At 33.4% G+C, this 24,069-nt stretch overlaps 2 protein-coding genes and 1 long non-coding RNA gene across 4 annotated transcripts in view; 2 read left to right on the top strand and 1 right to left on the bottom strand.

Moving 5' to 3' along the window:
* The first annotated feature begins 1,569 nt into the window (after positions 1 to 1,569).
* Positions 1,570 to 7,541, top strand: LOC126852194 (interaptin-like). The gene is made up of 11 exons (XM_050596708.1): positions 1,570 to 1,603; positions 2,312 to 2,427; positions 2,682 to 2,882; positions 3,063 to 3,943; positions 4,200 to 4,319; positions 4,586 to 4,701; positions 4,824 to 4,963; positions 5,128 to 5,243; positions 5,523 to 5,856; positions 6,116 to 6,321; positions 7,517 to 7,541. Exons 1-11 carry the CDS (start codon positions 1,570 to 1,572, stop codon positions 7,539 to 7,541), a joined length of 2,289 nt encoding a protein of 762 aa, XP_050452665.1.
* Positions 7,141 to 9,238, bottom strand: LOC126852381 (splicing factor YJU2). 2 transcript variants are annotated; one of them, XM_050597164.1, is made up of 4 exons: positions 9,071 to 9,238; positions 8,270 to 8,971; positions 7,918 to 8,151; positions 7,141 to 7,580 (listed from the first exon to the last, which is right to left on the bottom strand). In XM_050597164.1, the coding sequence occupies exons 1-4, from the start codon at positions 9,092 to 9,094 to the stop codon at positions 7,554 to 7,556; spliced, it is 987 nt and encodes a 328-aa protein (XP_050453121.1). In that variant the 5' UTR covers positions 9,095 to 9,238; the 3' UTR covers positions 7,141 to 7,553. The 2 variants fall into 2 exon arrangements, with proteins under 2 accessions (XP_050453121.1, XP_050453112.1); XM_050597155.1 differs by lacking the exon at positions 7,141 to 7,580 and having other exon boundaries at positions 7,717 to 8,151.
* Positions 9,239 to 9,416: 178 nt separating this feature from the next.
* Positions 9,417 to 24,069, top strand: part of LOC126852530 (uncharacterized) — a 56,899-nt gene continuing 42,246 nt past the window's right edge. Inside the window, exons 1-2 of the long non-coding RNA XR_007687839.1 lie at positions 9,417 to 9,531; positions 9,601 to 9,689. This is a non-coding gene — a long non-coding RNA (uncharacterized LOC126852530). The remainder of the gene's footprint in view (positions 9,532 to 9,600; positions 9,690 to 24,069) is intronic.

Below are 24,069 nucleotides of genomic sequence, written 5' to 3' on the forward strand. Positions count from 1 at the left end.
ATTGCAAGCATTTCAAGATATTCAAATAAAGTCTGATCAATGTACGCAATTTAAAAAGATGAGATTGTTTTTAAAACCGTATTAGAAAGACGAATTTTGAAAAGCTATATTTGTAATTCTCTCTCTTTCTCTCTCTCTCTCTCTGATATAATATATAGAATTTATAAAAATTTAGATAAAAGTTGGCATAAAAACTTACACAGTACAAATCATTTTTAAAAAAGCTTCCGTCATCACTTATCGTTCATATACAAAATTGTTTATAGAAATAAATTTTTATTATATTCAATAGATAAAATACCAAAAAATCTCGAAATATGGATTTCAATTTACGGAATCTGTTGGCCACTGTTTACAATCACTTTCCATTTGAACTTTGACGTATTTCAAAAGTTAAAGTAAAAAGCTATAGCTTATTTTGAATATAAAAATTTATTATTAGTATATTACTATTTTTTAGTCTTCATCTAGGACAACTCAGTTTCTTTCAATAATTCTTCATGTAATTCCATCATATTTGATATAATTTCTACTATGCCCAAAACATATATAAATATTAATTGCGTCGTATTACAAAACAAAGTAAGCTCATGATACTTCTAGAAAATACATCAACAATTAGTCCATATATTACTGCGTCCATAAAACACCGAATTAAACTGACTAATTAACTTGACCTTGCTCAATGTTGAATTGCTTTATTTGTCCCAACACGACGAAATTCTTCTACGCGTGGTTTTTGGCAATTAATGCGGCGTCACTTGTCCATCATAATATAGCCAGCTTTACGAGTGTGCGTTTTCCAGGAAATTCTAACGTATGCTTAATGAAAGCACACGCGTCATGGAAAAGCACGTTTCCTTGGTCGGAAGCGTTCTTTGCACAATCGAATTTTTTCGCAACGTTAAAAATATTAATTTATCTTTCAAAAAATTATACGATGTTTGTCAAACAAAGTCAGAAAAAAATGCTGCTTTTTCACTTGCTGAGATTTTTTAATTATTTCATGGAAAGAAGTAAGTTTCTTTGGACATCTTTGACTGTTTACTGTATGAGAATTTTTTTTTTTTAATTCTATTCTTCCATAAAGAAACTAGAGTAAATTTTTTTTACATTTGTTTCCCTAGATTAAAAATTATTTATTTGAAATTACTTTTCTGTAAAAAGTTCTTGCTACAATCTTTTGGAACGATCTGATATAGTATTCTCTTTACGCACTGAATTAAATTATAATAATATTAATCCTAAAATATTATGCGTAAGTTCCACATACTATTTTTAAAGCTGACGTATATGTTAAAGAATTCTTAATCAACTTTAGCATCGTATTTTAACTTTGAAAATGTCATCGTTCAAACATTCAACATAAAATTGATCTTAATTTTGAAACAGCTTAAAATCGTCGACTGTCTCACACGAATCAACGCCAGCGCTCGTTCGTCTCGTTTTATCTAATCAACAAAACTACGAAATTGAAACTCTCCTCGCCCTTTTGAAAATCTTGCAGATCTTTTCGTAAATCCAGCTGTCACCAATTGTGCCACATTATCGCCGAAAAAGAGCCGAAAAATGCTGAGCGAAGCAGTCACGATAAATCCTTCAGGTTATATGTCGCATCTAGATTTTAGACTAATAATATAGAAACTCTGAAAATAGCAATTTTTTTAAATTTTTATTATTGCATAAATTTTTACTATTGCAAAAATGTTAATGCAAATTTAAATTTATTTTTCTGTTTGTATATATATTAACATACTCTTCATAAGTATTATGAAGAAAGTTTAGAAAAATTTTGAATATTATTGATGTTATGTTATCTTCACGTTTTTATTTTTATTATCTTCTGGAATAATACGAAAATTATTCTAACTGAACAAAATAATAGATATTAGTATCAATTATAGAAATAATCTCACTTTATAACGTTCTAGAGTTTAGAAATAATTATATTATTGCATAAAGGTTAGATCAAAGAAATAATGCTGACTGTCATAGATTCATTCAGAGTGCATCCTTTACATGGCAGATATATTCTCTTTTTAAGTATATATAATTATATATAATATTTAACATATGTATATATATATATATATATATATATATATATATATATATATATATATATATTTAGATTACTTATATTTAAAAGGATGAGATAGTATTTTCACAATTTGACGTGAAGAAAAAAAAGAGAACAAAAACGTAGAAAGTTAAGAAAAGCAAATTTTACATCTTAATTGTAAAATTACATAATATATTTTTAATAAAAAGAAAAAAATGTTTATTTATATATTTACATTATTTTTGATAGAAAAAGCGGAAGATCGCCCGTCATCTAATAGTTCCAAAAAATCTGCGTTTAGTATTGGAAGTAAACCCCATAAGAGTAGAATTCCAACAACTCAGGTTGCGCGAAATGCTATGCAAGTACGTTAATATTACAATATCTTGCCAAATACTTGCTAAATAGTTTTCTGCTTAATAAAGGAAGACTGTATATACTCTACTCTCAACGCTCCGTTTTCGATTAAAACGTATTGTTATCATTAATATTAATTCATTATTCATATTCAATAATAATTAATTAATTTATATTAATTATTCATAATAAATTTATAACATTTTTTCAAAATTTTATTTTTTATTTTACACTACGCGTCAAACTCATTATCTTTTTGCAGGGCGATTCGCCAATGCAGGAAGAGTCTTCTGTTAACTCCAATAATAATTCCGCTCGTCGACCAAGCATGACTCCGAATATATCGTCGTGTAATAAAAAACCAACAAATGTAATTACCGCAGATAAACGACAGCTGGAGATTCAATATAGTTCAAAAAAGTCACGATATGTGAATTTAAAAAAAACCTTCGCCGATAAACAGGTAAAACAAATTTTCGTACATTCGAGAAGATGTTTTCATTACTCTTCTCTTATTGTAGATTCGTCGATTATTGTGAATTTTTGGATAATTTTTTTTAATATATCAGACTTTAAGTTCTGAGTAAAGTCAATATTATAATAAAGCTGAACAAAATTAAATTCTTTCCTGTGGCGTTTGCAGAAAATCGCGCAGGATTTGTACGACGAAATATCGAGTCTACGGGAGAAGATAATCACGGCCGGCGGCAAGGATCCCGGCAAGATCGAAGAACTAAAATTATCTCAAGTTGAATTTCTTAAGCAAAGCCTGCCGACGTCAATCGAGACAAACTTGCCTGATAACGAACAATGGGAGCAGATCTGCATGGATGAGTCGATGATGATCGGCGTGTCGCTGCTGCAAAATCAACTGCAGGATCTCTGCGACCGCTCTCAAGAGTTCTGTCAACGTGCCCTGGACAAGAGCTTGTCAGTCGCGTCTCTCGTAAAGTCCTGGCTGACAGAATCGCGCCAGGAGAACGAGATGGGCAAAGTGTCGATTGTAGTGGATTATTCGGAAGTAGAGATGCAGCAAACGAACCTCGCACAGAGCAACGAGGAGCTAAAGATGCAACTGGACCAGCTGAAGACGGCCCAAAACAATTTTATCGCCGAATATGAGATGAAATCCTCGAATTTGCGCATTGAATATGACAATTATCTCGAGCGCATGAAGAAGGAGCAACCAAATATCGATCGCAAGGATTTGCGGGACCAGCTGAGCACTGCTTTGCTGGAGTTAAAGGCGGAACGTGACAAGGCGAGTCAAGGCAAGGAAAGGATGCGATCGATAGAATTGCAGATGAATAAAGCACGAACGAAGATTCGTGAGTTAGAGGGGCACGTGGCTAACGAGGAGCAAAAATCGCAGCAATTGCAGAACAGCATGAAATCTTTGGAGGTTCAGTTAAAGCAAAAGGATCAGACAATGGAATTGAGACTGAAAGATATGAACAAAGCACTGAAGAGTAGCGACGATCTCATAGCGAAGATGGAGAAGCAGCGCGATACTTTCGAATCACGGTTATCATTTTAATCGTTGTCGAAATATCGCAATTTTCTTAAATCTTTATTTTTAAGAAATATCTAAGAACCAAACAATAAATTTAAATAAATTAATAATTAAGAATTTTAACGAAATTATAGATTTCTGTTGAAAATAGTTTATTTTTATCTTTTCATAATTTATATTTTCGAGATAGATAATAAGATTGCTTATATATAATAAGAGCACAATCGATCCTTTCCTATGTGATCTATATTTTTTTGCCTACTTTAGAATGCTAGAGCTCAAACAAAAGATGGCTTACAAGGAAGATGAAGCAAATACTACCATTAAGGAATTATCAGAAAAGTTCGAAATGATCGATAAGGAAATCAACGAAGAAAGAGAAAAAAGGTAAATAGTTAATAATGTTCTACCTTTAACATTAGTTATTAGTTTTTTCATGTCATTCAATATTATTCTCAAATAAATATAATAATTATACAATTAATATTACTTTAATAAGATAAAATAATAATTTATAAATTATATATATATATATTTTATATACTCTTTCTTTCTCTCTTGTGTGTGTGTCTGTGAATAAACTCTTTTCAATTTGCGATAAAGTTTATTTAAAAAAATGTTACTAAAATTAATTTCAATCAAATTCATTAAAGACAACAAGCTGAAAGTGCTTTAACAGAAATCGAAGAACGTTGCAAACATCTCGAAGAGAAAAGTCGGCTGCTCTGCGAACTCGCAAGTGAAAAGAGCAATAAAATAGCTGTAGCAGGTAGATAAGCTTAGCGGTTTAAACTATTGACAAAATCTTTGCGAGTGTTTTGCAAATTCAAATGATATAAATATGGACGTAATTATTTATTCATTAAAGTTTTCATCTCGATTGTATTTTAGATAACAATCACACGGAAAATGAAATTTGTCTGTATAACGATTTGACTGCGGCTCGAGCTGAACTGGAACATATGAGGGAAAAGATCGAGCAACTCGAAAAGGAAAAGCAAGAGATTGTCACTGTAATGCATCAGGCGGCCGTTAGTTTACATTACTTTCGGGACCTCTGCTCATATAAGAACTAAGAACCATTCGATTCGCTTCCTCATTCGATTCGTTCGCTCGTTAGACCGTCTTTTTCTCTCTGCTAAATTCTTGTCCTCGAAATTAGTTTCGATTATTCGTCCTTTTTATTCTTTCGCAGAGCGATAGCGAAGATGAGACGAAGGATAAACTGGCCGCCGAACTCATAGCCAAGACCAATGATCTCCAGAATCTGTTGTTAGAGCACGCGCAGATTCAAAAAATCGCCAGATTCACGTAAGCTTTAACATTAGAACATTAATCACATTAATATCACTAAATATACATAATTAAGACTTTCATTCAAGATATATAAATTACAATATATATATATATATCAAAATAATTAAATTGATCAATTTTTAACATTTCACACGATACAGAAACTAAATTATTTTTGTGATATGCGAATCTTACACATTTTTAGAAAAAATTTTATGAAAAAATTTGCTTATAACTCATATTTTTTGAGTTTGCAAGTCAGATTATCAATCTCTGTTACGGATTGTGCATTAGGCAAGAAAGGAACGAAGTGCTGGAGAATCAGTTATCCGAAATTCAACGTCATCTTTATGCAAAATCGAAAGAGGGTGGCAAAACGGAATTCGACACGATCGAGCTTCAGCAGCAGGTCTGCGATTTGCGAAATAGTCTAGCCGAGGCTATGCAACAGAACCAGGAACTGGAAACCACCCTGACTCAGAAACAGCTGGAGCTGGAGCAACGCGATCGGGTGATGCGAGAGCAAAGCAAATTCCTGAAAGCCAGAGACGAGCTGTTGAGCCTCCTTACGGGAAAGCAGGCGAATGTGGATAATCTTGCGAATGAAAATTATGAAGATATTGATGAAGTAACATAAATCACATAGACATATTCGTCATTCTCTTTCTATCATTTTTTAAAAATCTTTTTAAATTCTTTATTCAATTCTTTTAACCCATATTTAATCCATATATACAGATTATAGAAGTTTTAATATATTTATATTTCCTTATTTGTATTTTTTTAGATTTTTCTCATCATAAAATATATTTTCTGATCTGATTAGTTTTGTCATGGATCATATTTCTCAAAGATTAATAACATTGATAATTTTCTCATTTCTCTAGATCAATAAGCAGATTGCGGCGAAGACCGAAGCGATCCAAGAATTGTACACTACGCTGGAGAACAAACAGATGCAAGTGATGCGATTGGAAAAGCTGGTCAAGCTGCTGGAGGATCAGCAGGATCGGGCGCAGGCACAACGCACGCGGTTGGAGCATCGCATCGCTCAGCTAGAAATAAACTTACGAGAGAAGAACAATAACAACCGGTATGTCATGAAAAAATATTCGGATGGTAAACCTCGGTCGAACATCATCGATGATAAACTGTCGCGTGCTTTTTCTTGCGAGTCGAAGCGAGCGTTAATGAAAGCATCCATGCCAACATTTCGTCTTATCGATTCGCGTTCATGCGACAGATCAGAATCATCGCATTATCGATATTATCACACTTCACCTATAAAAAATCCATTTTTTGCGCCGGAAGAATTTTATCTTGACGATTGTCGCCGTGCTCCTTCCGATAATGAAGAAGCTTTCGTTTGCGAGAAATGTCAACACGCAACTAATGAGAAATTTAAACATGACATAATCCGTCACGTTAAAGATCATCAAGTTCCTATTCGGGAATCCCTCTATAGTTGGCTGATGGATTCCTCGGCTTTAGAAGCCTTCGGCGAGCCTACAATTGGCTTAAATAATTTTCATAATCAACATAATTCATTCGAAAAAGACACAGATTGCTTTTTCAGAATCGTTAATCCTGTTATAAATCGCGATAATGAGGAGGGCCGTAACAGGCCTCAGAAATCACATCGTCGTCGATATAGTCGTTTTTCAAAACGATTTCTTCATAACATATCTCGTCAATTTTATAATCCGATTATTCGCATGACATAATGTCATGATTTATCAACTCGTGCATTGTAGTATAAATTCTTAATGGGTCCATATTGACCAAGTAATTATTTAAATAATCTACATTTAAACAACAATTGCATTGATTAGAATTGAGAAATGTTTCTCAAATTATATAATAATTGAATAAATAGTGATTGAAATATGATAATGATATACACGCATGTTAGTAGCTTTTTTTAAGAATCCTAAAAATTTTATTAGTTTGCATTTTAACAATTAATTCTTATTAACTGAATAAAACATGCTAATATTAAAACTTGCAAATGCCCATTATTTTTAATAAATTACTCGTCATTGTAGAAATAAAATGAGTAGACATCACATTAATGCACTCAAGACAGACCTTTTTTAAAATCCTTAAACTTTTTCTCATCTCGAGTGTGTTAATATGGTCTGTTTTAGTAGGCTAGGTACTCTCTCTTTATCACATTATATATTCATATAACTTGACAACAGAGTTTCTTATAGAGTGCCTAGCCTTGTAAACAGACCAACTTTCAATATTTTTTTTTATTTCTGATAATCTAATCCTTTATGTTTTAGGACTAAAGCCTTCGGCATCCTATAAGAAACTCTGTAATCATCGACACATCATATAAGTATCGACCTGCAAGTCACATTACATTTAATAAATTATTTACGTATATACATATGTCTGATGGACATATAAGAACACTTAAAATTATATATAAATTATATATAATTTTATATAATTACATATATTTTATATTTATCACTATATTTCGAGATGTTTAACGTTATAAATGCGCTGTGTTTGTAGATTCCGTTTATTTTATATAACATTTATTTCGATGAATAAAAATATATACATGAAAAAAATATATATATATGTATTATATATATTACATATTGCTCTATATTCTTCATTAATCACTATCGCTACTACTCGAATATGCACCTAATAGAGACAAACTGTTACTTACATTAGTTGAGTTAGAGACTATATCTGTATTTGAGGTACTCGTCATGTTAGGTGTTTTGTCCAACTGTGAATCAGTGAGAGCAGTGCTTGTGGACGTTTTATTTTGTGTTGACTTCGCGTTTATCTTTATACCAATATTATTTTTCTTGATTAAATCTTTCTTGTTAGATGACAAACCTATATTTTCCGACCACAATGATACTTTTGTAGATTTCGAGGAATGTTCAGAATTTTCCTGCATATAACAAATAATTATAATTATCAGTTTTAATATACATTTTATTCATCAAATTCTCAAATTAAAAATAATAATAAAAAGTGAATAAGTTTTATTAAATGTAAGATCAACTCACTCTTTCTTCTCTATCATTTGCCCCCTCTGTTTTAAACATTTTCCTAACAGGTTCAACACTTTCTTCTTCCTTTACTTCTTCAATTTTCTCTTCTACAATAGTCCCAATCAATTGTCTTTTACCAAATATAGATTTAATATATTGTTCGTCCAATTCTTCTTGTTCCTTTTCTGTCCTTTGTCTAGCAGTCTCTGTATCATATTGTTCCAACATTTGATCATAATCTATAGTCTGTTGTCTACGATTTAAATCTTTCAACTCCTCCAAAGATTCTAACAGTTCTAGTTCCTGCTTAGATTGGAGCGTTCTCTTTTCCAAAAGCTTCATTGGATTGGTTGCTTCCTCTTCCTTCTCCTCATCTTCCTCTCTTTGAGCTTGTTCCTCAGCCAGTTTCAGTGCCATAAAATTTCTCGTCGCACCTGCTTCAATCTCGTAATCTGTGTTCTTAGGATCAGTCTTAAAGGATATCTCTTGCAGACAGCGAGTGCACTTAATATAAAACCTGTAGATGCGTATGCCCAGATAATCGTCGCCTTCGACATCCTCTTTACGTGCATTAAATTTCTTGCCCTTATAGATATATTCACCACATGTTTTGCATCGCATATTAAAGGGCGCCATTAGTCGCACAGTATATTGACGATTTCTCGCCAATTTCATACGCGGGATTTTCGATGGATCAAAATCTGGTGGATAGTATTTCTAAAAATACAAAAACACACAAAAGATAGATTTATTGAAACACAAAGGATATAGACACACCATAAACAAATAATTAACCGTCTTAAATTTCATACTTACATTTAAAACCTTGCGCTCCGACATTTTGCGGCTTTAATTCGTATATTTTATTATATATGTACGATCAAGCTTTAAAATCTATGCCATCTCTTAAAATAATTTGTATAGCAAAGTGACAAATTCGAAAACTTAGGGTATATTTGCGCCGTAAAGTGTACTGCCTGTGAAGGTTATGAGTTCGTTCGAAAATTGTACCCGTGGAGCAAAGTAGCGTTCAATCAACCAATCAGAACAAAGGTAGCAAAGATTTCTTTTTTCGTGTCATCTAGAGATGTCGCCACTTTGATATTAAAATGCTGCTTGCGGACTTATTTGTAACGTATACGTCACTTCCGCCGCTCATTTCGCGATATTTAACGCAAGTATAACTTTATTGTGGCGCGTTTAAGCTTATTTCGTAGTGCGATAACAACAATTTTTCACCTGCGAGAAGAACATATAGCATGGAAAACGGAATAACAGTGAGTAAATATAAACTTCGAATGTAAAAAACATTGTTTTTGCAAAGATTAAGAAAGTATTCGTCGTAGGTAAATAAAGCGGGAATGCGCGGCGACAGCCAGATTAGTCATAGCAACCAAATAACCGTTTTGCTGGAGCAAATAGCAGCCGAATAACGGTGAGTTGATTTAAAGATTTAGAAATACATATTTTTTGTAAAAACAAGCAAAATGTTGGCGACGCTTGACAAATTTATGTTGGTCAGCAATTTGATCATTTGTAGCAATTATTGCAGCGGATTGCTATCAATCCGCAGTTAGATTGTTTTTCCAACAAAATTTATATAACATAAATATATATGTGTATATACACACACGTAATTTGTATATAAATAAATATATAAGGGTGGTTGAAAAATCGTGCGGATTTGTTCAGCGCACTGTGCAAATCATTCACAATTTTCCTAAGAAAAGTCAACACTGCGTTCTTAAAAAAATCACACAATTAAAAATTAGATAAAAAAATTAATGAAGACTTAAAATTTCCTCTACTCTTTTTCCTATTCTCGTGTTAAATATGTGTACAGAAATTGAATACCTTTCGATATTTTATCTTTCCTATACATTTTTTCAACGCCAACAATTATCGCTAATTACCATTAGTCATTAGTAATGAATACCGTGAGATCAATATATACAGTTCAAAAAACGTGCCTCGTGAGAGATCACTTAAAGTCTCCTTTATAAAAAGACCTCCCCGAATATTTCCCGCGCTATTCCTTTTCTCGCCTCTTTGGTTTTTTTACATCGCTCTCTAACATAGATTTAATATCCCGCGGATATAATGTGGCTATTTATGTATGTATATGTATGTGTATGTGTACGTGACCCTTCCACCCTCTCCCCGAAACGATGAAAGAAACGATCGTGCATGAAAGCATCTCGATGCCCTTCGCGGAATGGAATTCAATTCGGCATCGTGTATACGCACTCTATACAGGCAAGGTTATTATTCAGCAAGGTGCAAGGATACCTCGGATACGTCGACACGGGTCAGTCGATCGCGCGTAAGAACCGACAAGCAAGAGCTTTGTGCTTCTCGCTGAGGTATTATGTCCGGAAACATCGCGAGCCGCCTTCGCGGAATTAGAAGAATACGTCTACGTACACATGCGATAATCTGTCCATACGTTTCCAACACATTTCTCCTAGGATTTGCATACGAATTAGAGTTTGGTCTCATTGTCCGAAGGTTGTCTTTCATTTGACGCACTTTCTTTTACGACAAAAGTTAATTCTGGCGTTCAATAGATTCTAATCTTAATAATAGAAGAAAGGATCCATACTTTTGTATATTAGAAAAGTTGACATATTCTAGATCTCAAAAAATACTACTAAATAATTTTCAAATGAATTAAAAGTTTGAAGAGAATTGATAAGCGATTATAATTTGCTTGACCTCAGAATTAAAAAAGGGAAGGGCTGTTTAACATTGATGATATATATAAACATTTTTATTAGAAAAATCCCCCAGAAAATATAATTTATTTTATAAAAATACGAGACCTTCTTTGCTACAATTATTTTTGAAGGATTTTTAAAAATTCTGTAAATTATACATCTCTCTCTCTCTCTCTCTCTCTCTTTACTCTCAGTGTCCCCATTATTAAAAAAGAAATAATATCGTTATTAAACTTTGTGGAACTACAATATCTTCTTACACAATGTATATTTCTTTTTTTTCATTCATTAAAAGATTCATTATTTTTTATTTGTCACAAATTAATTTATTAAGTTAATAATACGTATGACGATTTCATGTTTCGTCTCTTCGAATAGAATAGAACGTTTTCTCATTTTTAGATCGCTCCTCTAACGTGAATTCCATGGCAATAAATCAAAAGTGTGCTTTTAAAAGCTGCGCTGCTTAAAAACACTTGTAATTCATGATCGATATAAGCATGAAAGTATTTTTCCTCCGGTCAAACCTACCGCATTAAGGATTCTCAGTCATTGGATAGCTCCCCCTTCGGGTCTCACAGGTGGTGGTGGTGTGCATCGCATCCACCCCCGTAAATGCAGACTGTTGAATCTGCAGGAAGGACGAGAAAAGGAAGGAGAATATGAAAGTAGTGAGCGAGAAATAAAGAGGTTCTCTGCATGCGCGGGAAGGGCGCGTAAAAATATTTCTCGGAAAGCCGAAAACTGAAACATGAGCTGTGGCTGCAACTCTCTCTCTTTCTCTCTCTCTCTCTCCTTCTTCTTCTTCATCTTCTTCGAGAGGAATACCGGCGACCCTCTCTGTGACATCGGAGATTGCCGCCACTTCGCAGTGACCCTCTCTTCCCCCTTCACTATCTTTCTCTATTTTTAATGCTATTTGTTTTTATCCGTGAGCGAACATGGCATCTTTATATTATACGAGGAAAAATCATGAAGTATATGTGACAAATGATATGTCACAACTTTCCCTATTTAATGATTGGGACGATGTAATCTTTATCTTTCTTAAACGTCTAGATATTTTTTTCTTTTATTAATCAATCTATTAATCAATCTATTTATTAATTAATCTATTAAAATATATTAATAAAAAATACCAGAATTGATTTAATTATTGAATTCTTATTGCTGGATTTATCTGTTGCACCAAATTTCTCAGAAATCCGTTAGAGCTTAAATCATTTGTTCGTCTCTTGAGTCTTTCAAGCACTTTGAGGATATTGTCGGCAAGCATCGTTCGAAAATCCGTATATTCTTAAAGAAAATCTTGGAGACACGTTGCACTTCAGTCAGGTTCCTCTCGTGCCTACCTGAAGATTCCCACAGGTTGAGGATTTCTAGTTGAATGGCGGGAGTAGTATTGAGACAGTGACCTGGTCCATGGGTAAATATATTCAAGGTTTTCAAGGAATGTATTGCCGTCTTTACATACTTCACGGTGTGCCTGGATCAAAACGAGTCGGGCACCATGTAAAAATATTCTTCCACGAGCAAGTGGCTCTCATTACTCATCGCGATCATTAGCCATTTTCATTAAGCACACGTCGTGCGTATTATTAACTTAATCAATTGATTTGCGACAAATAAAAAGTAGTAAATCTTTTAATGTGAACGAGTGAACGAAAAGAAGATATACATTTTGCAGAATTTTATAATTTTATAAAATTTAATAACGATATTATTTTTGTTAACAACGAGGGGGAAGAGGATAAAGAAAGAGATATATAATTCATAGGAATTTTAAAAATACTTCAAAGGAAATTTAGAAGAATTTTCAATTGATACATATAATATTATACAATTGATATATAATATTATTCCTTTTAATATTATTCACGTGTAAAAAATAATTTACATACGATGACATAAACAGAATGAAATTTGTAGATCGGTTCTTCGTACATTTTTTTTAAATATGCAAGAACAAGTAATAGTCAGTATTTCGATATTAATTAGAAATTCTTTTAAAAATTCTCTTTAAGGAATCTTTAAAAATTTTCTAAATTATACATATATATATATATCTTTTTGCGTGCTTTTCTCTCTTTATCGTTTCCTATTGTTAAAAGAAATATTATTAAATATTAATTAAATTTAAAATATTTGCGACTATCATTTTTAAATACCTGGCGTTTTTAAAGGCCCAATAGTAACTGATTATAATTGTATATGCGCGCGACCTATTTCCCTTTCTTCTGTCCCCTGTTGCGTACGCGCTATCGCTGACTTATGATTATTGGTCATCGCTATGATACAAACACCAGTTTGTACGGTCGTAATATGAGATACGCGCACGCGGTCTTACCTGCTTGCCTGCGCGATAAGGGAAACGCGCGTCGTGCGCGCGATAAGACGGTTCAAGCGGCCAGGTGACAATCACCCACCCATTGCGTAGTAGTATACTGTATGTAATTCTTACGTTCCGAGTACGAGAAGCGATAGCGCTATTTGTTGTACGTAACCGGCAAGAAGGAAACAGGCCGCTATGAAACACTGTCGAGCGTGAGAAATCATTCATGCCGGCGACTGTAATAGCTCTATTCTGCAAAGACTAGAAAGTTAGAAATATTCTCTCTTATATTTTAGCTCTCCATAATTATTTTATCTTCTAATTGGAAGAATAATTAATCTTTATAAATTTTAGGAGAATATATAGCAAATTAAAAAAATTAAAATGTTTTGTAAGAATTCTTTTTAAATAGAAAATGAAATATAGTTTATAATATATATTATAAGATATTACATATCGATCGAAAGAAAACATCTCGCTCGAAATTACGGAAATTTAAACGATTAGTAATAATTTTAATTTAATTTACATCGAGCTAAAATGAATTTTCTTTCTACAAATCGATCGGGAAAAATACTTCTCTCGGGTTTGAAAAAAAAAACATATCTTTCGACGGGCTTGAAGATTTCGGGATCGGCGTGTATTCGGTTACCGCACTTCATCTGTGAAATCCTGTTTGATCCCACGGTCGGACTGGAAGGAAAAAAGCCTCCGCGATTCGTACGTGATAAACGAAAAAACTTGCCGCGTAACTGCAGCATCTACGTGACACCCTGCTAAAGAGATTATCGAATTCCTCTCCACTTTCTGCTCTCTGCTTTTCTCTACCCCAAGCATCAAAATATCGGCGAAATGAATGGACCATTGCGGGTCCGAACTTCGCACAAACGGGCTCGTCGAGAGAAGTTCGTCATGCGATCGAAAGAAAGACCGAGAAATACCGCAGCAAAGAATAAAGAGACGGAAGCAACAAAAAATATAGGTGTATTTAATTTTTCTTATCGAATATTTGCATGAGCTTCAAGTTTACGAAAGAAGAATATCAATATTTGAAATTATGTATAAACAATTGTTGAATATATTTTCTACCCCAATTTATGATATTGTTAAATTGAAGTTAATAGAAGATACCTTGCAGTAAAAGGTGTTTGAACATGCAAAATTTTTATTCCAATAATAATAAAAAAACATTAAATTATTTATTTCAAAGGTAAAGATATTTATAATAAATTCATAATTATGAAATTATATATATTTTTACTTATTCTATAAATATAAATACATCTTTATGTTTATAAATTTATAAAAGTGTATAAAATATCTCTCGAAGTATTTTTATTATTCATCGTTATTATAAATCAAGAGGTCAATTATTTTTGCTTCCGAATAATCTTTCGGAGTAAATCTTCTCGAATTCGCTTGCCGCTCACGCTGAAAATGGAACAGGACGGGATTTTTCATGGCGATCCTTTTTTCCTCGAGTCCGCGGTCTCGGACGCCCTACGGCTCGCTCGCATTGCTCAGGATTCCGAAGCGTGCGCGCACCCCCCGCATCGTCGGATTCCTGCAGATGTATCGCGCCGCGCCGAAACAATCGCTGTTGCATTCGGGGCACATCCTGATGGGACGATTTTGCAATTAAATTAATTGTCGACGCGGCGACCTTGCGACGTAGCGATCGATAAACCGGAGAACTCGTCGCCGCGGCACTTATCGATATCATTACTCACTCGGTACCGGATGCCCGATATCCTTTCGTCCGCTCAAAGATATTTAATGCCAAAAGCAAGATATCGATATTGATATCGAGTTTTGGAGAATATATCACTTTTACGAAAATACAAAGCACCTTCTTCTTCTGGTATAGTTATTTTTTAGTTTTTTTAAATAAATTTCAAGCAACTTTTTACATTTTTCTTCACAAAGCATTTTTTTAAATATTATTATTAGAGTCGCGTTTATCATAAATTTAGTACATAAAAGATTTTCCTGTTAAAAGAATTTATGAAATAATCGATTTAATAATTTATGAAATAACAGATTTTTCGATTGAAAAGATTTCGATGCATCGAACGTTCTATTACGTATCGTGAAAGTTTTAATGATTTTTACTAAATCATTGAAATTATTGACAATTGCACGCAATAATTCTTTAATTACATGATATGAGTCTGAAAAATGAAAAATAACGAGAACGAAAAATAATTAACGGCAAATGATGTGACAGCAGCACATTCCGTGTTTGTGCGGAACACGTGTGGGATGCCTCGAAGATGCGCTTTAACAAGAGGTCAACACACATTCGTCCTAATCGCGCTTCTGTGATGACCGGGAAGACTCGAGAATCATGTTATCGTTAGTAGTGTTGTCAAGCGGTTACTTTAGCGGCTTTCGCGACGAATTTTTTCCTAGCGATTCAGGATTTGCGACCGGGGCAGGGACGACCGGTTTAACCAGACTGGCCGCGACTGATTTCTAAATTGATCCTTTTGGTGTCCCGAGCTCTTTAAACGCAACGGGTCCAGTTTCCACTCCGGTCCGCTCGTAAGCTGCGACGAAGGATCGAATAATTATCGAATATTCCGGGGCACAATCCCTGCTTCGAAATTACAGCGAAGATTCAAAATTAATTCATTAAGAAGATGTCTCAAAGAATCGAGAAAAAGTCATTATACTTATTATATCGATAAATAATTAGTGATTAACTGTCATAAGCATTTAACATTCCACTTTGAATATTTTAAAAATATATTTTTAAATAATAATAATAATAAAATTAAATAATAAATTAAATAATAAAAAAAATATATATAATTATATTCTTCTTGTTTAAAAGAAAAGAAACTATAAATACACATAAGTAAATCACATTTATAAAAGTAAACCTAAAACAATTTAAAGAAAATAATTCCTGAATTATAAGCAATATAGATAATAGAAAAAGATTGAAAAATTCTAGTAAATGAAGCTTTGGAAATGCAAATAGAGAGACTTAATATAAATAATTTTTTTTTTTAAATAGAAGATAAATATTTAAAATTTCAAGTAATTCTTTCCCTCGTAGCAAAAAAAAAAAAAAAAAATTAAATTAAATTAAAAAAATAAACATTTAGCCGATATTATTTTCCTTATAATGTAGATTAATTATATTATTATAATCTTTATTAAATTAAATAGAATTAATTTTTCCATAACACTTCGACGTTATGCTTCAAAATTCTTCAGCTCTTCATCCCTCCGGTTGTTGATTAACGACCCACTATGGGAGGCGCGGGTATTCGGGTACAATGAACCCCCATTAAATCGCTAACATTGTAGCAGCGTCCGAAAGGGATTATTGAGCTCGCCGCGGACAAGATTGATCCCCGACCGGGCGAGGCATCCTTTTGGCAAAAAACCGTGCGAAAAAGCGGCATTATCTTCGAGCGCAAACGCGAGCGTTCTGATGTTCGTTGTGGCGATACTTGCTTGTAATTTTCAAGCAACCCACACACCCATTGCTTGAACAACGTTAACATTAATAACTATATTAGAATTGTTAACATTACCGCAAGTTTCGTAAGAATTTTTTTACGAGTATCAAATTCATATCAATTTAATTGAATGTATAACATGATGTGTGATCTTAAAACCGATGATATATAATTAAAATTAAATAATTACGTACTTGTACTTAGGTCTTTATCGGTCTATTTTTTATTTCATACCAGAAAGTTTTTTTGTGTGCATTAAGAATTAAGACAACGAAAGATCAATCAAAATCTGTCAGCAAGAAATATATACATGCATATATTCACTTTACACGCATATATATATATATATATATATATATATATATATATATATGCATATAAAGATTGTAAAAATAGGCGAAGCGAGTCAAATTCAGGGATATCGAATCGTAAACATGCGCTGTTCTGCGAGAAACGTGAAATTTCACCGAGCGGAATTTCGTACCGAACCTATCGTGCGAGGCTCCGGGGCAAAATGATAATTTCGCGCCCTTACGGCATATAATGATAAAAACGCTGAGAGAATGGCTTGCCTCGACCTTGGCTCTCTCGTCGTAAATATGACGTTCCAGACATGGTATCTTTTCACACATTAAAGTCCATCATTATCAATCTCCCTTCGAGAAATTCGAGATTATTCAAATTAATTTTTTTTTATTCATGATATTTGGAAACTGAGAGTGATTTAGAGTTATACGGAATGACAGAGAGAGAGAATGAGGAAGAAATGTTCTAACAATATTTTTCAACTCATCGTTCGCTATTCGCATCTATTTGCAAGCGGTATTGAGGAAAATTTCGGCAGATTAAAAGAAACGGATGTTGTGTACCGCTTATCTTATCTTTTCTGGAAATAATGGTCCGAAAGGAATATTGTTAAGACGGCATGTCGCCGGCTGTAAATAAAACATGATACTCTCACGCGTCCCGAGTGTATCGCACACAGCATAACCGGATGACGACGTGACTCTGTCTGGGATAACTTTGCAACAGAGATCGGCGTGGTCTGATCTCTCTCTCGACTTGCGAATGACAGCTCGCGATGTGGTGGTAGTGTGTGGTGGTGATGGTACATGATTACTGCATAGGATACAACAAAGGAGCTGGCTAATCGAACACACGTGCCGTATCTTTTGCGCACCGGGAACTCTGTATTCTTCCTCGATCGCGCGATCGACAAACATACGAGCTCGTGCTTGCCAACGAATCGCGAATGTTTGTGAGCATTCGATCGAGTGTTGGATACATAGTGACTTTCGTGAATAAAATATTGCGAGGATGTATGAATGAATGAATATTGCTACTTTTTCTTTTGATGAAGAGTCGTCTCTCACGCGAGAAAACTCTGTTTTCTGAACTCGCAAGATGCAAATATTGCGAATTTATATTTTTGCAAGTAATAGGCCTTTACTAAAGTGTATTTTTAGTGTAAGTCAGAAATAGATACGTGTATCTCTGAAAATTGATGTATGATTCCGGTAAACAAAGATGAAAATTTTTCAGAAATTTTTAAAAATTGAATATTTTAATTATTAAACTTTATTAAACTTTTTAAAATTATTAAAATTCTTAAACTTTATTAAGATAAACATTTATCCATATTAATCTTTTCCAAAATAAAAAATAAATTTCTGTTATTCCTTTATATCTTTGAATTTTTAACATTCTGCATATTTTGAAATTATTCTTGAAATTTAATTTGCTAAAGAAGTCTTTTAAATTGTTTTTTTTTAATTATTTCTAATTCGAGAGCTGTCAAAGTTTTACACTTGTTAAGGATAAATTGTTCTTACTTTTTGATAATATCATAGCTTAATAATAAGATCAGTGCACATACATCAATTGTAACAACATAAACAGTCGAGTATTTATAAGAGAAAACACCGATTTGCTAGAATGCGAAAGAAGAATAAAGGGTAATATTGACATGATTAAATAAAGTAACGAATGGTTGTTGCAATAAAGGGAGAATGCCATAAACGGTACTGCACGCCTACGCTGGCCAGACAACCTCGAACGGTACACTCGCGGTCCAAGGTAATCACACGAAAAGTCGTGCACTTATCAGGCCGTTTCCCACGCCCACATATTCGGCGTGAAAGTTATCACGATATGAAGCATACATTTATATACAGCTTATTCTTTATTGAAAATTTACATTACTCTATCGTCAACCTATTTCATATCTCATGAATCAAAATAAATTTGTTATTATATTTTTTATTTAAATGTCTTGCCTTATTTATAACAAAATAGTGTTTTCGTAAAAATTATTATAAAATAAGAAGTAGGAGCCGCAATTGCTATTCTTAGAATTTTTTGCGCTTATGATTAATATTGCAAAAATTATTGCGGATTGATTCTAAAAAAACTAAAAAAAAAAAATTATTTTAACATAAAAAATTGCACCTTATTTTTTTTTATGGATTTCTACAGATTCACCTTAGATATTTGCGGATTCGTGTACGCATTGTCGCGCGCACCGTTGTTCTTCCTCATCAATTTACAACAGACATCTTCGTAATTGGTATGCATTCTGCTTCACTAAATCTGTCTGGCACGTTAGTATCACATCGGTGACAACATTTGTTTTTTCCTTTCTTTTTCGTTTACATTTTTGAATTATGAGAGTCCCATCAAGTTAGCGGATTTATTACAACAATTTAGATCTCTTATGATTATATATATCTACATTTTCTTATATTATTTACTTTGCATTATGTGGAAGTCATATTACTTTTTATTTTATCAACTAGAAAAATAATTGCGATTTTTTTCACAAATCTTTTTCTAGTGATAGATTTACGCGAATGATATTTACGTGCCACTCGTACTCGTGCCCCACACACAACACACACACACACACACACACAATTAACCTTTAACATATAGTGTGTCAATCAGTGAAGTTGCTCATATTTCTTGTATTTCTGTTGGGAATGTTATTTATGAGCACTTATTTATAATTTTTCAAGTCCTAAATTATCTAGTTTTAACATATTGCTTTTCAACTAATAATCAAATTGACACGCATTTATCATACAATCAAAAAATATAATTTAATAAAAGACATAACGGCATTAAAATATCGCAATTGAAAAGTTCAAATAATTATTTTTCTTCAATAATCAAGAAAAATTCAAATACCATACAGTAAAAAAAAAAAATAAATAAATAAAAATTTCAATTTATTAAATAAATTATGCGGTACAATTTTTCTTTATATATTTTTTGCTATAATATATTTCCGAGTTTGTATTCTTCTGAAATTTTTGTCACATTTAGGGGAGAGGGATGCTGCCAAATTAATATGTCATTCATTTCTCGCGCACATTCGTTGTCATTATATAACACCGCATCTCTCGCATCCCTCGAGGAATGCGAGCTTCTTGAGTCTACCGGATCCGATGTCGGTTTGTTCTCTCTTTCTCTTTCTTTACCGGTTAATACCACGCGCCTCGTGTGTGGCACACGTGATTTACATGTGAGCCGGCGGCCGGCGACGGTGCGATGGTGCATGTGGCTTTGTGTGATGCGAGCGCGGACGCGAACGTATACAAGGGCTGGCGTCGTTCAGGCTTTTATACGTGGAAAAGGCGTTAGCCGGTGCAGGCAGGATGTTTTGGCGAAGCTCGTAAAGGAGTTGCCGGTGAAGGAAGAACAGTCCGTTACGAAGGACATGAGGAGAGACAGATATCGAAGATGATGAGGAACGAAGGGTAGAAAGGTAGAAAGGATGACCATGCACAGATTCGCGAATACTATCTCGGGTGCGCGATTTGCTTAGCAATCGCAATTAATAGATCCCCGCGCCGACTCAATGGCCGTCTTTGTTACAAGTGCAAACCTTATTTGCAACTAAGACTTCATCTTTGCGAGACTTGTAGAGATCTCGAGATCGTAGAGCTAAGATGGAAGGGTGATTTAAATCGGTGTTTAATTTACCTTTCATTTCCTTTCTCGATTTCAAATTAGATGCACAAAACATTGGTATAGAAGAAGACTGCGATATAATTCGGAAATTGTCATTTTTTATTTTTTCATACGAAATAATAGAGATTTATCTAAAAAAATTAAAGAAAGATTTAAATAAAAAAGATTTATTTTTTCTCGATTGCGAAAGATTAAACTTACGCAATAATGCCCAAAAATTTATTATTTTGTCAATTAGAATAACTATATTTTTATTTCATAACATTTTTTCAATTCTCTTTTTACAAATTAATAAATTTTCAATATTTTCTTTTAAATAAACATTATTTAAATCACTTGTAGTATCTGAAAATGTCTACTGGATATCTGTTCCTTTATGAGGAAAATGTCTTTTATTTCTTGTTCGCTTTCATTGTGAGAGACCGTGAAAAAGGTTTGCCTTAATTAGAAACGCACCGCGCAGCGCGGTGCATTTTACACGTGGACCATGATTTGCAACCGTAGTGCACATGCAATCGGCATTACGTGCCACGTCGCGTCGCGGAATCCTCGTGCGAAAATCCTGCACGGTGCATCGGCATCTTTCTCCATGTCTTTTACCTTTTAGTATTCGCACGCGAGAGATCGATAATGCGTAAATTGGTAGGAAGAAAAGCGTGTGAGTGACTCTTTTAAATTCTTCAAGAATAATCTTAATTAACTGTAAATTATAATTAAATTAAAAAATTTAATGCAACGATTCAATTGTTGGTAATAAGATTTAAAAATTCAACAAGATTTAGAATATATATCATCATATTACCTAATGAAGCAGAGCGAATCGTTATCATGATGATAAACAAACGATTAATTTTAAATAAAATGGATTAACAAAATTGTAAAAATTACCTTACAAATCGATGTCTTATCAACTTGTCTCTTCTTTTCTCTTGTTTGTTTTTTAGTGATCCTTTATAGCATTCTCTACAATACTCGCGAAAATTTATAAGATAGATTTTGCGATCAATCTCACGAGAATAAAAGAATAAGAGAGAGCAAATGTGATAACAGGGGGCGATCGTGTATAAACAATAATGCGCTGCACGATGCATGCGTTAAGCATATTATTTACATGCGGTAGTCTTGTTGTCGTTCATGCGGCGAGATCCCAACGAATATATAAACTGTCGCGTTCTCTGTGGGTGTCGTATTATATTTCAAAACACAATTGCAATAAGGTTTAGGAGGTAAATTACGCGATTATTCTTTGTGCGTATTCGCGCATAGTCTGGTGCTAGCATTAGAAAATTTAAAAAAAAAAAAAAAACATGATACATCCGAATTTTATTCCTCGGAGGTGCCAAGTTAACAAAGATCCGATATCAATGAATCAAAAAGATGAGGCTTGACAACATCTCTGTGAGAACGTTTCCTTCTCGATAGCGGACCCGGGATTGTGCATGCGCTCTCTTGGTTACAAGTTGAAGGCCATACACACACATCCCGGCATGGCCCCTTGCGCTCACGAAAGTCCTTACGGGTAGCCGCCCGGGTTGCTCCTTGCCGGCCATTAGGAAGCCGAGCAGCGGCGGCGGAGACTCCATTCCTGTATAAAAAGCCTCGCATACCAGACGTTCTCAATGAAATGAGAAGATGGCAAAGGAAGAGAGTGAGAGAGGCAGAAAGAGAGGCGGCGAGAAAGACAAAGGAGAGAATGGAAGAACGAGGAAGGGCAGTGGAATGACGGAAGAGAGATGGAGAGTCGGAAAAGAGAGTGGGGCGAGGACGAAGGAACAGAAGAAGAGGGTAGATGCGAAAGCAGGAAGGAGAAGCGAAAAGAAGATGAGAGATAAAAGAGATTGAAAAGATATATGGAGAACATGGGAGGGAAGAGAGAAAGCGAGATGTAAGAACAATAATCGGAGAAAGTTGAAGAATAAGGAAGGATGAAATAAAAACGGAAAAAAATCAATTGGACAGCATTAGGTGAATATGAGTTAATTTATTGATATTTATGTGGGATCTGAATAGCTCACTGATAAGAGCAGTCGTTCGGCAAGCGAAAGACATGAGTTTCATTCGCGACTCACAATCAGACATTTTCGCCCCGACATTTTTCTAGTCCTACGTTTTTTTAAAAGGATATGCGGAGGAATATTTAAAATAAATTTCAAACAAGAGATTACATGCATATTTAGAGTAACGCATTAAATGAAATTCGTGTCCTATAGTCATTTATTGTTAAAGAAAAATAATTATATAGTTAATAAAGTTGTGAAAGAAAAATAATTATATAATTAATAAGTTTAAAGAAAATTAATTTGCTTAAAACTTATACATTATCATCCGCATGTTTTTCTAAAGAGAGTCATTTTTTTTTTTTAGTGTATCGAGTAATATAGTTTTTGATAAATTAAATTTGAAAATGCAGAGTTTTATGAGTTCTATTATTAATTTTTAAATATTTACAAAATAAAGAAAGGAAAAAAAATCTTATTTAATAATTTAATATCAGTAAAAATTGTGAAAATATGATAAAAATTTTGAAAAGAAAATTGATAAAATAATTTTTTCTTATAATTCTCTTGTAATCCTGATTGTATATCTTTTAGTATGGATCCTTAAAATTATATTTAATACAATTTATATTTGCATTTAACGTGCTAAATGGAGATAAGAATTCGACGTTTCTCCCTGAAACTCGAAGAAACCATTTGAAACATTTTCGCGGCAATGATTAACGAAGCGGAACGATTCTTTACGCTTCTGATTTGCAGACAATCCAGAAGTGCATTCCGGATCGTCCTTTCTTTTTCGATTTGAGGCCCTTTTACTTATGCGCTCGTTTTCGAAAGAATGTTGTCTGGTCGCGTATGTATGTATCGAGATACACCTGACTTGCGTGCCAACACCGGTTCAACAACCCGCAACCGTCCTCGACAATTCTTTTTTTTTTTTTTTTTATACTTTCTGCTTGATCGGCGACGTGTAATTAAGCTTCCGCGATCGAACAACCAAGTTTATGTTTATTAGAAATTGAATGAACAAATTTTAGGAGTTATAAATAAATTTAATCGTGTTAGATCTTTGCATTGTGACAAATCTTACTGTTCATTAATATTAATATTGCTAATTATTCATAGCCAAAGATTCCAATATCTTCGAGTATTTTCCAACAGTTGGTATCTTTATATTTTTTTATTAATTTATATATATATATATAAAAATCTTAATGAAATATAAGATACACCTGCACTAAATTTTATCAATATTATAAAATGGAATTATTAAATATATTAAAAAATGTTTATAATATATACATTCTTCTATGTAATATAGTTT

Source organism: Cataglyphis hispanica, chromosome 1 (assembly GCF_021464435.1).
Source record: "Cataglyphis hispanica isolate Lineage 1 chromosome 1, ULB_Chis1_1.0, whole genome shotgun sequence".
In the NCBI taxonomy this organism is placed as follows: Eukaryota; Metazoa; Arthropoda; class Insecta; order Hymenoptera; family Formicidae; genus Cataglyphis; species Cataglyphis hispanica.

Coding starts and splice junctions, on each gene's coding strand:
- LOC126852194 (XM_050596708.1), top strand. CDS start 1,570: ATGCTGAGCGAAGCAGTCACGATAAATCCTTCAG. Junction 2,428..2,681: donor TTGCGCGAAATGCTATGCAA/GTACGTTAATAT, acceptor ATCTTTTTGCAG/GGCGATTCGCCAATGCAGGA. Junction 3,944..4,199: donor CGCGATACTTTCGAATCACG/GTTATCATTTTA, acceptor TGCCTACTTTAG/AATGCTAGAGCTCAAACAAA.
- LOC126852381 (XM_050597155.1), bottom strand. CDS start 9,094: ATGTCGGAGCGCAAGGTTTTAAAT. Junction 8,972..9,070: donor CGGAGCGCAAGGTTTTAAAT/GTAAGTATGAAA, acceptor TTGTATTTTTAG/AAATACTATCCACCAGATTT. Junction 8,152..8,269: donor CAAATGATAGAGAAGAAAGA/GTGAGTTGATCT, acceptor TGTTATATGCAG/GAAAATTCTGAACATTCCTC.